We start from the raw sequence: 16,423 nt of genomic DNA, 5'->3' as shown, positions 1-16,423 counted from the left end.
CAGAAGTTCCTATCCATAGTTTGTTAGATAATGATGTGCTTTGCGATAGGGTCAACCCAGAGGAGGATCAAGAAAATAAAACAAGCAACAGTGAGCAAGCCATCCAAAGAGAAGTACCTCGGTATCCACTTAGGGAGAGAATTCGGAAGAAATGGCCTGATGACATCATCCTATACCAAGCGACATTGAATGATATAAGGGTCCCAGAAACAGTGCAGGAGGCATTAGAAGGACCAGAAGGGAAGTTGTGGGCAGCAGCAATGGGAGAGGAGTATCAGTCCCTCCTTGAAAATGAAACCTGGGTGTTGGTAAATAGACCTAGGGATAAGACTGTGGTGAAAAACAAATGGGTATTCAAGGTGAAAACCAGCGAGGATGGAGAAGCTATGAGACACAGGGCTAGACTTGTTGCAAATGGGTTTACTCAGAAGCATGGGGTGGACTATGATGAAACGTTTTCACCTGTAGTGAGAGGCTCCTCTATCAGACTTTTGTTCTCAATGGCATTGGATAAGGATTTAGAGATACACCACCTTGAAGTGACTGCAGCCTTTCTCCATGGTGACTTGGAAGAAGAGGTCTACATGGAGCAGCCAGAAAGATATGTGCAGAAGGGAGAGGAAGACAAGGTGTGCCATTGTCTCAAAAGGGCCATTTATGGTCTGAAGCAAGCTTCCAGAAGCTGGAACAAGAGACTGCATGCATCTCTTCTGGAGGAGGCGCTGGTCCAGTCAAAAAGGGAACCGTGTATCTACCACAGATTGAGAGATGATTGTATTATAAATGTTGCTATTTATGTGGATGACTTTCTTTTGTTTTTCAACAGCAAACCCGAGGCGCAAAGGTTGAAGTCTAATCTTTTAAAGAAATTTAAGATGAGGGATCTTGGAGAAGTGAAGAGCTGCCTTGGGCTATGCATACCAAGAGATCGGGAAAGATAGACCATAGCGGTGGACCAGCAGCTACATCTGGAGGACACTCTGAGGAAGTTTGGCATGGAAGATGCAAAACCTGTGACAACCCGAGCCAGAAGCTGAGGAGAGCTGAGCCAGTAGGAGATGCCATGCAATGATACCCATTTCAACAGCTGATAGGGTCTTTCAAGTACTTAGCGGTAAACTCGAGACCTGATATTGCCCATGCCTGCAGTCAGCTAAGTCAATTCAACACGTATTATGATGAAAGTCATTGGAGGGCTGCTAAACGTGTTCTCAGGTATTTACAGGGTACCAAGAATTTGTGTCTGACTTATGAAAAGACCGGGGAAAAAGTGGTTGGTTATGTGGATTCTGATTGGGGCAACGATGAGGATGACCGTAAGTCGTACACAGGCTTTGCCTTTAAACTAAGTGGTGGGGCAATCTCATGGGATTCTAAAAAGCAACGAACAGTGGCTCTATCTAGTACCGAAGCGGAATATATGGCATTGGCTGAGGGATGCAAAGAGGCCACCCATTTAAAAGGTTTGATTGAAGAACTTTTCAATCTTAGAGAAAGTGTTGTTTTGTTCAGTGATAACCAAGGGGCTGAGAGACTTGCAACTAATCCAATAGTCAATCGAAGATCTAAACATATTGACATTAGATTTCATTTTATTAGGGACATAGTTGCAAGTGGTGATATTTGTATTAAGTATATGCCTACAGATGAAATGATTGCTGATATTCTGACCAAGGGACTGTATGAACCAAAATTTAAGAAATTTGTTGGTGAACTGGGGTTAAAGACACCAGATTAAGGAGGAGTGCTGCTATATTGAATTTTTTGTATTAATCGCTGTGTCTTATCTTTGTTCAATTGTCAATTCTTTCGACCTTTTTTTTTTCTTTTTTTACGTATGAACGACGTTTTTCTTTGCACTAGTTGTTGTACGTTGTCTCGTGAACATGAAGGTGGTCAATTAAAATCAGTTTTTCTTGATACGTCTGCGTCCATCTCCTTTATTGAAATGAAGACTGAATTAACCAATCCAACAGAGGTAAATATCATTTAGGATGCAGTATAACTAGCAATGGAAGAAGAAAAAAAAGAAACTATTAGTATAATTGCCAAGACACAGAGAGAATTCCACCATAAGAAATATTTTAACTTCTTTAAGTTACTCTAAGTGAGCCATGAACAATGACCCTAGTATAAGAATAAAGAAGGCAAGAGGCTTTTGAAATGTGGTGCTACATAAGAATGACGGATCGAACAAGTAATGATTGATTAAGTCCCAAGAAAGGTAAGAGAGAAGGCTTGTAAAAATTTGACAAGAATACAGGAAAACCCAATGGGCAATATCTTGAGACATTATGGCCTGATGATGCCTCCTTACGAAGACAATCGCTTAGGGGGCAAGTAGAATGCAGGAACGGAAAAGTAAGGACTTCGAATAAAATATACATGGAACGCGTAAGGAATGATAAGAAAGAAAATAAAAACGTAGGTGTGTAAAGATTAGTTGGGAGAAGAATCAAGGGGGCACCTGCGTCAAACCAATGCTATGATTGTTGGCTTGTGATGACGATTACATCCACATAAGAAATCAGGCACGAAATGAAAGTACTTGAGGTAATTAAATTGAAATATTTTCACCAGGAATCAGGAAAAACTATTAGTCGGCCATTTTTTTCGCAGCTGATTCTTCCTATGATTTATTGAGGAGCGTAAACTAATGTTTACGTATAAACGTCATCCAACTTAGCCGCTAACCTGATACATAGGACTCTATGATTTTTCGGTGGTATATAGCACTTTTTCACGATTACTTGGTAATTTGAATACAACATAGACCAAATGTTGCACACAAATGGGCCGGTACGTATATACCAACGCCAACAGTATACGCTTAACTAACGCTGTGTCAATTATGCTTCCGAAGGAACTCAAAGAGTCACTTTATATAATAAACTAAATATCGCACTGTAGCAAGAGTTAGCATACTCTAATACAGCCGTGACCGCTGTCACTCTCAGCTATCAATTCCACCTCTTAGGAGGGAATGGAGGTCTTACGCAGTGCTCTAACACGTTCCCGCTAAACCAATACATATACAAGCACCTCAAGACTAATATAATTATAACATTTCAATTATCCTTCAGGAACATTAATTGAGCGCTCAGAGAATACTTTTGAAAACTGAGATGAAAGGTCGACCAAGTACGGCACAGACTACCATAGATGAATAGCCCCAAATTTGGGATACAATGATTCAAAAATACACACCTCATGACAAACCTCCGGAATTTTTCGGTAGTTCGACGTTATTAGGTTCCTAAGTGAAGGATCTGAATCCTTCATAATAAACTCACGTGTGTCTACGGTTGCCGCCATTGCACATTGTTCGACAAACGACGATCGATGACGCAAACACGCAAAGCTCAAAATTGCATGTGTTGAAAAGGTTGAAAACAAAAGGACATGAGAACGACAAGAACCACAAGTACCGAAGTCGTGTCCCTCGGAGTGTTAATTTATCGGTAAGGTAGTGGGTAAGCCAACTTTCTCTTGTCTCATTTCCAAAAAGTGATTTATTGTGGGTTCATTGTTTTTCTGAGCGAGGAATGAAATCTTACTCCTGGCTCTCATTCATTATTTTAAATTTATCCATACGAGAAAATGTCCAAACCTTGCGTGTTTTCAATGGCCAATATACTAGTTAAATAGGCTTTTAGGGACTGCATTATAGGGAGAAGCTGAATATGTGAAAGTAAATATTTGTTGATCATTATTATATCTAACTTCTCGGCGTTATATTGCTGTCCAAACATCATTTGCCAACAAAGCATATCAAATAGTCTACCCCATAGAGTTTACCGTTGTAAAAGATTAAAAGCAACACTGGTATTCCTGCCGGCAGTATTGCCTACTCGCACGCTCGCTGGTCAGGCACTTTTTTTTACATTCCATTCGTTCTTTGGGTGCTCCTCTGACTTCTAATGTTTTTCCCAACTTCACTTCACTCGTGCAATATTTTGACGTGAACCTTTCTTCATTAGTCATTATTCGATCCTTTAAAAATTTAGGAGTTATCATCAGCCCATAGTGCTGCAGTTCCGTGTTGTCATTTTATTCTTGAGTAATTTCTCGCCCTTGAAGCCAATGTACTCGGGAAAGCATGTAAGCAATTCACTTCTTGCATTGGCAATTTTATATTAATTTAGTGATTCCGATATCTTTGCAATGTGCTCTTTATCTAATTACAGCCCCAAGATGTTAGTTTGAGCAAAGCATTGTCATGGTTATTACGGCATGGGGCCCTGAGAGAGCAGATGAGTATCTCTGACGAAGGTTACATTAGTGTTAATAGCATTCTTAACCATAAATCCTTTAGGCGGTACAGCCTAGTTGACATTCAGAGAGTAGTTGAAAATCAGGATAAACAGAGGCTTTCCCTTCGTCGTAATCCTGTTTCCAATGAACTAGAAATCAAAGCTAACCATGGTCATTCATTCAATGTAAATATTATGAAAGTAATCTATGAATGAAAAAAGTTTTCTAGATATACTGAAAATTGAGAAAAAAATCTTTTTGCTATTAGGTGCAAAATCTTCAGCTGGTCCCATTAGAAATTACTGAATCAACAGTGGTGGTGCATGGAACTTTCTTGAAGAGCTGGGATAAAATTAAGAAGGAAGGGCTCAGTCGCATGAAGAGAACTCACATACACTTCGCCTGTGGAGCACCTGGTGACCCTAGTTTTGAAAGAGGAATTCGAAGTGACTGCAATGTGCTGATCTTCATGAATGTTCAGAAATTATTGGAAGGTGCTCATATTTATAAGTAGTACTACTGGTATTTTCAGGCCGTTAGAATTTTAGTATGAATCCAAGAGTATTTTATTAACTGCAATGTCATTTTAAAGCTAGTGACCTTGTAAAATTCTTGGAATCAGGTTTGTAATTCCATTTCCAGTCGACCAACTTTAGGAGATAATCAACCCACACAGTTTCCATTACTTTTTCTAAAGAGTGACTTTGCTTGCTTTGCTTGTTTTCCAATCAAAAATGTAGACAAAAGCTATTTCTTGAGTTTTATATTTCCTCTACGTTTAGGTGAAAGTGCTCCTATTCCACTGTTGAAACGCAATTGAGATTTGATGGCACAATCTGCCATCATATTCAGTGACTAAGACAACAGCAGGCTGCACCATCTAAGCATTAGAGTCTGTTGAATCCTTAGAGTTCTTTGTGTCAACAAAATTTGTGAGGAGAGAAAAACTCTTGTCTGTCTACAAAACACTTATTAGCAATTATTTTAGAATAACTTCAACGAGTTTTGAAATGTCTAATGGAACCACACTTGCTTTTCATCTCCTTCTTACGAGTTACCCAAATCTCCTTTTCACTTCAATATTAATGCAGTCAAGGAAAAGTGAATATATTAAATAAATGGTTTATTACCGATTGAAAATTGTTATTTTAGAGCATATTTTTTATTATATTATTAGTGTATTACATTGGCTTGAATTGTAGGAACATGAATCCGTATTGAAACATAAAAGGAAATCAAGTCCAGGTGCAAGGTAGAAATACTTAATGTTGCAACATGGAAGTAACATAATTGAATTAGGCTTCTGTGAGAAAAAATGGGAAAACATGAGATGTTGCTGCATTGCAGAAGAAGATTTCCTTGCAGAAAAATAAAATTTTCAGTAAAAATCATGGCAATAATTATGTATAATGGGCTTTTTTTAAATGAAACGTAGAAAATTATGAAAAAAAGTAGGCTCATAATTGATCAAGCCTCATTTTGAAGGGAATATATTAGATCTGTAAATGTTTGACTGGTATTTTTTGTTTAATATTTTGCTGATATAACCCAATATGAGGGGAGATTTGTGGACAGCTCCGGATTGACTACGGTACTCGGCTCGAGACCCTCCTTACACGACGACAAATTCACAACTCCAACAACCACGAAAACAATAACTTACATTTATAACACTCTTTACATTGTTTATTAAACAATTTATTACACAATCACACTCTCGCCCACACGGGCGAACAACAAATAACAAACCAAGCAAGTGGCGTGTATAGTATGTACAGGACTCCCTATGGCGCGAACAGCTAATTTGATTGAAATCTGAAACCTGGTTTTCAGACACTCTGCAAGTGAATGAGGAGGGTACATGGAGATTCTCTCTCTTAGTTTTGTTTAATTTTAGTCCTTCCTTTAATACAATTAATTTGCATCACCGCAAGCTTTTTCCTTGATATTGTCTTAAGTTATCCGTTTCCTGAAATGATATTTGATCAAATAATTCATAAGTCTGCATTTCATGACCCCATATTTATCCCTTTGCTTTTAAAATTAAAAATTAATTAGAATACCTAGGTATTCATGGCCTTGATAGCTGGTTGTAAATAGTCAAGAAAACTGAATTAATGTGAATAGTTGATAAGCTAATACAAAGGGTGTTGTTGCCTATAATGGTGCTGCATAGTTTCTTCTTAGCAAAATAGTATACATATTGCAACATCATACCATATGCTATGTTTTTTGAGAGGCATAAGTTAGTGGCATTTGACTTGGAGAAAAAGGACTTGGCTATTTCATTTTGGGAACTAAGAAAGTGTGTATTCTTGTACAAGCGATGGAAAATAAGCACAACAGGTAAATTATTCCGATTTGATATCTAATTGGCTGTAGAATAACCTCCCATCCGTGGGCTGAGGGCTTTTTTTTAAAAAACCAGAAAGACGTGGTGGATTTGCTTTTGGAATAACATTTTTCAGGTTAAGGCCCTTAGTATTCTTCGTCCACCCTACATAACATGAGGCCCCTACATGCATTTCTCAGTCGACCCTACGTAAGTGGAGGGGGGTAATTCCGTTGTCAAGTTCTCAGAAACAATGTAGATGATGGCACACTACCAGTTTTCCACTCTGGTTGCGTAATGAGACCTAACTATGAAATTAAGAAAAGACCAATAATTTCCGGGCGTATTGTTCGGGCAACAGCTCAAGGTAAATAAACAATCGGTGTGGTCCTCCTGGCCGTTTCAGTACATTAATTATCGCTACAAATACTCTCAGGTCGAGCCAAAAGTAGAATCATATTGTCTTTAATTTACTTCAAAAGCGGTATGTACAAGATAGTGATAAGTACGGAGCAAATATGATCGTTGACATGAGAATCATCAAGGTTCGTCATTCGCTTTCACCTTCCATAGTTAAGTTTATCATGTGGCAAATAGCGGCATGAAAATACGTTTTCTATGGTTGTACGTAAAAGATATTGGTTTCCCGAAAGCATCCCAAGTGCCAAACGTGAAAAATATTAGTATATATCCGCAGAAACAAGGTTATGTACACCACTATATTATACTTCAGCCAATTTTATTATTTACTAGCTGACCCGGCAAACTTCGTACTGCCTAACATTCAATGAACTTATAGTTTAGTTGCACCATTTATAAATAAAGAGCGGCTGTATCGTTTTAATCATATTTGATTTATTATAAATTAATGAGAAAATATTGATGAAATAAAAATTATACGCATTCAGTTGTTGGCTATTTGTGTTATTAACCGTAAAAAAATGTTTTTAGGTCGAAGTCCGTAGCGTAAACTTGGCTCGTTCACGGGGCAGGTTAACGCAACGCTAGACCGACGTTTGACTGATGCTCAAAATAGTGTAAGAAAAGCAGCATTCGTATCAAATGACTTTAGGCGCGCCAGTTATAGTGTCTCTGTTTGGAAAAAATGCACTGCGTAAATGTGCTGCATGCGGTGTGCCCTACACATTCGGATTTAATGTCTTGCGTCAAGCGCCTTCTGATAAACAATAGTTTTTGTTTTGTTATCAGGAGCAAGATAAAGCGAATGAAGCTAAATAAAAATAACAAAGCGAAGCAGGGACGCAGCGAGGGGGGTTTTTGGGGGCTAAAACCCCCCCCCCAAAAGCTCAGAGAATCTTTTTATAAAACATTTGGTCATTAATATTAGGGGGACGGATGAATCACAAAATATTTAACTGTTCACACAGCCACAAAACCTACCATTTTGAACCTTTTATCCTAAAAATGTCTGGGGAGGGCTCCCACACCTCTCGCTTACCTTGGCGAGTTTTCTGTACCCTACAGAACCGCCAGTATTAGCTGCGCCTATCCTTAATTCCTAGCTGCGCCCTTGAAACGAAGGAAGAAATACAGCGGATGGTTTATCGACTCGTAAACATGCCACATATTATTTACCAAGAGAAAATCATGGGTTTTCACTGACACATGAGAACAAACATCACAAAAACTGAAAGACTGACCATGCGATTTGTTAATAGTTATCACGAATGCAACACGAATTGGAAATTGAATACGTTTAAGCTCAAAAGGGCATATAAGTTGGGATCATGGAATCTTCGGATTGAGAGCTTCCTCATCTTTGAATTTTCCTTTGAGTATAGTGGCGTGAATCACTTTCATTATCAGTTTTTTAAATAACCAAACACGTTCCGTTGGATAATTTTGGTTGGTTTAGGTTTCGAAAGATCATGAACACAGAGCCTACCTTTAGCTGTAAATCGTGCCGTGGTAAGCCAGGTGCGTCCAAGGACTTTAAATATTCAGATAGATAGTTGGTGACTTCGTCTTCGTTTATTACAAAGTTAAAAGATTTGAATTCATGCAGAGTACACGGACATTACTGATAATCAACAATGGGGAACATGCATGAAATTTGTTCATCGTGCTAGTTAGTCTCATTGAATAGAAAATTTTCTCACGAGTCCAAATATATAAGCCAAAATTCTCCTAGTACTCCACAAACGTCAATAAATGTTAATAAAAAATGCTCAAATATCGCTTGAAGTCACGTGACTTGAAACGCCTTCTGACGTCATCGCACGGTACACCACTCACTTTGCTAAGAGAGAAGAGTGGTAGAGCCTTCAATGCAAGATATCGAAGTAAAAATCTTCGTCGAGCTTTGTAGTAGTTCCTAAAAGGACAAATTGACTTAAGAGGGATTTTAGAAAGCACAATACCTCAGTTTACTTTTGGTCGACTTCCTTATGGCGGCTGATTTTATGAAAAACAGTGATTCCTTCGTCAGTAGCGCGATGCGGGAGTAAAATAAGGCAGGTAAATAATTATGCGATTAATGAAAATTATTTTACGAACGTTTTTAAATATTTATTTATTGCCCATTTAATATACCCATTGCTAGCTAAAAATCTATCTTATGTATTTACTTAGTTACCTACCATGTGGAACTTCCCTAATCGGCCGGAGTTGAGATCCTAATGATCGTGAAAAGGTAAAAAAAAGTATTTGATAAACACAGAAATAAGTTTAAAATACTATATACTCTGTACTCAAGTTCCTGTTTTTGAACAGAAACCCACTGCAGATACGAGACGGAATTTTAGAATTTGCATTGACATGCAGCGAACTTTATGGGCATCACAGCAGCAAATACTTAATTTACCTTACCAAAATCCACATATTTCTCGTTTATTCCTTATTTTACCCGTGGTTTAATCGTAATCAGTATTTATTCTCATGAATAGCCACCTTCCTTTATATATTCATAGAATCAGTGGACTATTGGGTACATATCTAGGGTTGTTTACAAGCTGAAATGAGGGATACATCCTAAATTTGGTGACCATCCGAGAAATACTGGCGATTTGATAAAACCCTACTGTAACCCTGATTCAAGAGTGCACTTACATTGAGAAACATCCTGTTGATAATGTAAATAAAGTATTTAACTCCATTACGCAGGTCATCAACCACTTTCTTCTCTTATTTTTGTCTTACAAGGGGAGACCACGAAAGTTGCTCCGCCTTTTTCGATGCCGTATTTTTTATGGCCTTCGGAATGGTGAACACATCCCTGAACTAGTAGTGGTTCCGTTGAATGGGCCTTAGTTTGGCTGTAATTAATTAATTTTCATGCGGTACTTTTCACAATCCGGATATAGTCCTATGATATCACGTACGTAACAAGAGGGTCGGGTGGGGTAGTGGTTAGCGTTTACGGCTGCCACCCGGGGGACCCGGGTTCAAGGCTACGCGGTGGCTTTTTATTTTCTTGCCTCCATTGTGATCATACGGCGTCAACTTTTTTATTAATTTTAATTGCTACAAGCATAGACATGAGACTATTTTTTTATCACCATAATGGCGTTAGGTATTTAAGCAGTGTCATTTCAAACACGGAGATACGACGACTACACTAGCATGGGGTTGGTGTGCGGCAAATTGTTAATTTTTTCTTTGCTTATACTGATCAACTTCCACATTAAAAATGGAAACCACTCTTGCTAGAGCACATGCCATTAAAGGCTCGCGGCGACTAACAACATCCGTACAGACATAATTAATAAGAACAAAAAACGATTATAAAATGCCATATTTCTCGAACACTTGTAATTCACTTTACTCCAAAGGGAGTTTACTTACACAGTACCTATGTGCTAAGATAACCATTCCGAAATATAATTTCCATTAATAAATAGGATGAAATAAAAGTTTATGACCCTGCACCGGACGTGGTAGCGTATAAAATACGTCAATCTTCGAAAGCCAAGGATTTCAACATCGTGCGTACATTCTGGGCCAGAATGGTCTCGTGTATTCCTACAATGTACTTTGACTGTCTATATTGCGAGTTTTCAAAGTTCGAGGTATTGTAGCTAATTTTTTTTAGATCAGCAAGAGGAACCCGTCACACGTGGAGTATAAATTACGCCGGGAGACCGGCCGTATACCACCTCTGTACCTTTATATCTGTATCACCTATAAATGTACAAGATTTTACTAATTTCTACAAGTAAAGATTAATTTTAACAAAAATCGAGTATTATCATATATGCACATAACATAGGCAAAGTACGCCATTCGCCCGGTTGTGAAGCAATAACAATCGCGCCCGCTAGAGGGTTAAAAGCAACAATTACACCAAATGTGTCTTGTGCTCGCCGCTTCCCAAAATCTTCCGTAGCCCTTCCAATATAATAACAAGATATGCACCAACAAATGTCATTTCTACCAAAAAAGCCACTGTTTTAGCCCCCCGTTAATCTTTCGTTATGTTTTTGAGTAGAAAGTGGAGCCTTCACTTCTCCGCGTTGAAAATGACACTGCTTAAATACCTAAACGTCAACATGGCGATAAAAAAATAGTCTCATGTCTATGCTTGTCGCAATTAAAATTAATAAAAAAGTTGACGCCGTATGATCACAATGGAGGCAAGAAAATAAAAAGCCATCACGGAGACTTGAACAGTGGCCCCCCGGGTGGCAGCCGTAAACGCTAACCACTACCCCACCCGACCCGCTTGGTAGGTGTGTGATATCATAGGACTATATTCGGATTGTGAAAAGTACCGCTTGAAAATTAATTAATTACAGCCAAACTAAGGCCCATTCAACGGAACCACTACTAGTTCAGGGATGTGTTCACCATTCCGAAGGCCATAAAAAATACGGCATCGAAAAAGGCGGAGCAACTTTCGTGGTCTCCCCTTGTTAGCAAAAATCTTCTCCGGCGAGAAAATAGAGGTACTTGAGCGGCGAGGAACTAAAGACGATATATATATGGTTTTCACACGTTTGTCTATTGAGTATCCATGCTGCAATACACTTATTCCACCAACCAAATGATATGGGTGTCCAACGTAGATCACAATCTGCGACCAACTTAGTCTCATTTAATCCTTCCTAATCTCCCCAAACAATCCCCTTTATTTGTTTCAACAAAGCCTTGGCAACCTAAAATATTCACAGTCAGCATTTTGACGTTAAAACAGCAATTATTTTCGCCTAATTTGCATTTGAGCCCTCGTAGATCGATTTTCTATCCACTTCCTCAGTCTGTCATCAGTGGATACCGTGCCGTGACGTCATGCTCCGATGACGTCGTGTTTTCAAGTAGCCGATGATGGTCTAATTTAAAAGCCTCATAACTCAGCTAAAAAGCATTATTCATCCGCCAAATTTTCGGCGAGTACATACGAGGCAGGGAGCTTCTTATTCCAGTACTTTAAAAAAATTGTGCATGTTCCCCATTGCTTGGAGATTTGTTTACACACATGGTAGTTATGTTTGTTGACAACTCAATTCGAGCTGAGCTTACCTCTAATTCAATTATTTTAATATTACTTTAATATTTTTAACATGTTTGAACATTAAAATTTTTTTAAATATTGTTAAAAAGTTCAGTCAATACATTAGTAAAAACGAAAAAAAATCTTATTTTTTTGACCGTCTTAACAATCAACTCCTAAAAACATCTCCAAGATAAAGTTGAATTTATTTTGTGAACTTTTCTTATTTTTTAATGTCCTATATGTTATCTGGGGCTGAGACGAATCCAAAGAGCCTAATGTCACTAAAATCGGTGCAGCCGTTATTGAGTTATAAGTGTTCTAACTAACACGATTTTCGACTTTCTTTTATATATATAGATTTCATTTGATGGGTACAATGTGGTAGTATTATCACCTTTATGCTGTGTTACGGTACATTTTAATATTGTTTGTGTGATCTCGTCTCTATTAATATCTATTGTAATTTAGATTCTTTAATTAAAGAGATCTGCAGATGAAATTTGGCCGCCATGTTTTTGTAGGGTGTTGGGCTGGTTCGTGTACCCTACATTAAATAGGGGCCGTTGAGTTCCAAAAACGGCCATATGTAGGCCGAGATCGGTTTATGTAGGGGCTGATGACGTATCTAGGCCTTACGGGGTCAACTATGAACACGGGCCTAAGTTATTTAACATGTTGTTTTTTTTTAAATTAAGTTTCTGACTACATTTGCTTAGCATTGTTTATACTTTGTCAGCGAATATGATGTGTCTTCTACTCTTGAAAATATATCTCTGTCTCCCTCAGTGTCTTAAGAAGTAGCCATCTTAAGAGAATAAAGAGCACACTTATTTAGACACTGAGTGAGACAGAGATATATTTTTAAGATCTACTGGGCTCAATTCCTTATGAATATGCAGTGAAACTACTCCCTAAGTTCCATTAAAAGTTCTTGGTATCGCTACCAGGTCAGGAACTGCATGACTGCCGATGTTTCAATGTCCGACTCGACCATCGTCCTCAGGGCTGTGTCCAGTGAGATTTTTCCTTGCTCATATATACTGTCACTCTCATGGTCAGGTGACAGGCGTATTGGTGATAGTTTTGCCTAGCCATTTTGATAGTTTTGAGCACAGGTTTCTAAGTGTTACTCATTGCTTATCTGGAATCTCTGTTGACTGTGTTCTTGGTCAGTCTAAAGACGATAAAATCATAAGATTCTATTGCCAGATAAGGTAAGTTGAACCCAAAAGCCATTGGATCGGCAGAGCATCTTGGTGTTGTCGAATTCAAATGTATTTCTGCATTCCATCCAATGCTCTGCGATGGCTGACTTTTCAAGCTGCCCCAAGTGTAGGTGGTGCTTGTGTCCCTTGAAATAAGCAGTCACCTGACCACGAGAGTGACTATATATAAGCAAGGAAAATCTCACTCGACACTCACAGCCTTGAGGACGATGGCCATGTCGGACATCAAAACGTCAGCAGTTATGCAGTTCCTGTCCCGGTTGCAGTCCTGTGAACTCTTCAGATAGTCTACTTAAAAATAATAATGTCGTCTTTGTTTCACAAGCGAATTTAGGACTAGGTAGTCCTCTCTTACAATTAACTTGTTTGACAATCACATACATCCATACCCTGGATGGTGGTCAAACCACTCAGGCGAGATTCGAACCCGCGACCTCTAGGTTAGCAGTCGGGGACGTTTCCCTGTCGCCACCGAGGCCGGCTTACCGGGAAAGCACTAAATCTTTCTTCATCCCAAGGTTGTTAAAAAATTATGATAGTATGGGCAAATCTACAGCTTTCTTAATCTTTAATAGAATTATATTTTACTTCAAAAGAGATTTTCATCACCTGACACTGTTCAAAAATGTTTTTAACACCTCTTGGTCCGGCACCCTTTAAACTAGACTAGCCATTGGGGCCAGTCATAATATATGCCATAGGCCTCAATATATGTTCAAACTATTATAACGTTGATAAAAAAACTAGGTCGAAATAGTTCCAAATAAATCAGTAGAGGTCAGCAGGAGACTGCACTGCATGAAAACGTAAAAACGCGTGATCGGCACATAAGCGCTGGCGGCGGAAACACGTAAAAACATGTGTGCGGACCATAATGTGTTAAAAATTACATAAATCCAGCCTCACGATGTATTGAAATTATGTATAGGATGAATAGATTGGAAAAAAAAACTTTTAGAATAGTGTTACTTTGTGTACAACGGTCTCCATTTGATAAAAACATGGAAAGGAAATTTTCCCTTTTCCATGTTTTTAGCATGAAATTTATTCTATATCTTTCAGATAAAATTCCTTTGCTGTCATCTCCCAGTGGTGTTGTTTTGAGCCCAGGAAATCATTTGGGAATTATTCCTCCAATTTACTTCAAGGAAGTAAGATTTATCAATTCTCCCATTAATAAAAAGCCTTAGGTAAGTTTGTAATCCCTGTGATATTTGTGATTACGCCTATTATTAATGTGCATCCCAGTTTTTGATGGTCTTGGTTTTTTTAAATGAATAGGCAAAATATTTTTGCTGACTGAATTGGAATGAACATCTTCTGGACTTGACTGTGTGGTCAGGTCAGGCCTGATATTTCACTACCCTTTCTGGTTGCTACTTCTGAGGGAATTGTACTGCATGTTGATGTAATTTATTTACTTTTAGATGGTGTGTAGTTAGGGGAGGATGAGAGGTTGAGCAAGAAAGTTTATTTAGCATGAACATCCAAGTGTTAATAAAAGAACTTTGTTCCAAAACCTCTCCCTTCCCTTCTTCCCCCTAATGTTCCCTACTCACATACTTGAAGGTTATACCCTCACACCAGCAGTATTCATTCCCTCTAGGGAAGCGACCAGCAGAGGTAGCCAAACATCAAGCCAACCTGATCTCAAGACTAGGCCAAAAATAAGTTTTAATTTCAGTATATACCACAAAAGCAGCAACCAAGAATTATGTGTACGTGCGGACTTGTTTTTACTCAGATCAGACTTTCAAATTTAAGTGTAGCAATTTTGTTCAATGAGTAAAGTGTGTTTAGGTCATTGAGTGGCATTTGGGTAGCTACACCTCTCTCATGTTATTATTACTTTTTTTACACAGCTCAATTTTAAATCCTGGAGTAACTGATAATAAATTCCATACATTTGTCAGTGTCTGTAGCTTGCAGCTATCCGCAAATAGGTGTCTCGTCAAACAAAGGAGAAGATAAAACAAAGTAAATGGCAAAGTACGTATGTGCATACAAATACATACATACAATACAAATACGTGTAATATAATACATAATTATTAGCATCAAATCAGTACGCCCATGCCTCGCTTAGCACAATTTCAATGTAGCACAAATTCGTTCCCCAGGGAAGCATTCCAACGCTGTGTGGCATTATGTGTTTAAATCTTGCAGATTCGTAATGTAAGCCTCGATGCAGGTAACTCCAATTGTCTGTCACTAGCTGGATGAGGGAAAGACTCCACAAAACAAGAATAATCAGCACTCAGAGAAACAATTGTGACAAAATGACTTGTCAATCAAAACGTATTCCCAGAAGAAATATTCAAAATTATTACAAAAATCAATGATGATAACTAATAATTTCATAAGGAACATTACCAATACTTTGAAAAACCAAATACAAAGCTGTGTTTGCCTTCCAGCACCAAAGGTGATTTTTGGGAAATCACTCTCAGTCGATCGATGTGATCGCCACGACCGCTGATGAGTAAGAGAACTGCCTGAGCCGCAAACAGTAGCAGAGTGGAGGGGGGAATTTTGCGAAGGAGTGGGGGGAATACTACGCTGTCCAACTTAGCTTCATCGGTTTAAACTCCCGTCAGGCACCAGTGTTGATTGGAGCCTCTGGAACACATCCCCAAGCAGGGGTTGGGGGAGAAGAGCGTACCACCGGGTTTCAGAGGACTCTATGTATCTCGTGGGTTGGAGACACAGGCAAGTGGTGTGATCACTGGTCGAGGCAAGCCATTGGAAATCAAGGAGGTGAAAGACATGGTGGGGTGAGCTATTGGAGGGAGAGAGAGTTATGATAGGACAAAGTGGAGTGCTTCTCACTCCAAACAGCATTCTTATGCCTCAGCACCCACTTCCCCTAGATTGCCAGGTGTAGGTATTCCTCCGCCATACTGCAGTGCTACCTCGATAAAACGAGAACATGGTGAACTGAAAATGATCGGGTGAAAAAATCCGAAAATCCCCAGTTTCCCCCACCAGGAGAACCTCAGTGCCTCAGGATAGTAACTACGTAGCACAATTCCCAAAATCCGCCACCCCCTCCATCCATCAGCCCTCGGCCCCTACTCCGACGCTTTCCTCCTCTTCAAAATCAAACAAAAGGCCCCAGCTCAGGCAGGGTTCATATTAGGAAGACCATGAATGAAAAGT

General features: G+C 38.9%; 2 protein-coding genes across 5 annotated transcripts in view; one reads left to right on the top strand and one right to left on the bottom strand.

Annotated features, from left to right (window-relative positions):
* The window catches only part of LOC124154686 (DNA-directed RNA polymerase I subunit RPA2), a 155,598-nt gene extending 152,261 nt beyond the window's left edge, over positions 1-3,337 (bottom strand). Inside the window, exon 1 of the mRNA XM_046528563.1 lies at positions 3,208-3,337. Within this exon, the coding sequence (XP_046384519.1) occupies positions 3,208-3,315 (108 nt within the window). The 5' untranslated portion in view covers positions 3,316-3,337. The remainder of the gene's footprint in view (positions 1-3,207) is intronic.
* Positions 3,338-3,368: 31 nt separating this feature from the next.
* Positions 3,369-16,423, top strand: part of LOC124154687 (tRNA 2'-phosphotransferase 1-like) — a 31,336-nt gene continuing 18,281 nt past the window's right edge. Inside the window, exons 1-4 of one of the 4 annotated variants that reach the window (XM_046528567.1) lie at positions 3,873-4,101; positions 4,188-4,439; positions 4,523-4,748; positions 14,327-14,454. In XM_046528567.1, coding sequence (XP_046384523.1) covers positions 4,084-4,101; positions 4,188-4,439; positions 4,523-4,748; positions 14,327-14,454 — 624 coding nt within the window. In that variant the 5' untranslated portion in view covers positions 3,873-4,083. Of the gene's footprint in view, positions 3,474-3,847; positions 4,102-4,187; positions 4,440-4,522; positions 4,749-14,326; positions 14,455-16,423 lie in introns of those variants that run through there. The other 3 variants (XM_046528568.1, XM_046528565.1, XM_046528566.1) reach the window with 3 other exon arrangements.

Source organism: Ischnura elegans, chromosome 2 (assembly GCF_921293095.1).
Source record: "Ischnura elegans chromosome 2, ioIscEleg1.1, whole genome shotgun sequence".
Lineage (NCBI taxonomy): Eukaryota > Metazoa > Arthropoda > Insecta > Odonata > Coenagrionidae > Ischnura > Ischnura elegans.
The sequence above is the reverse complement of the archived record's forward strand: the minus strand, read 5'-3'. Positions and strand labels throughout refer to the sequence as shown.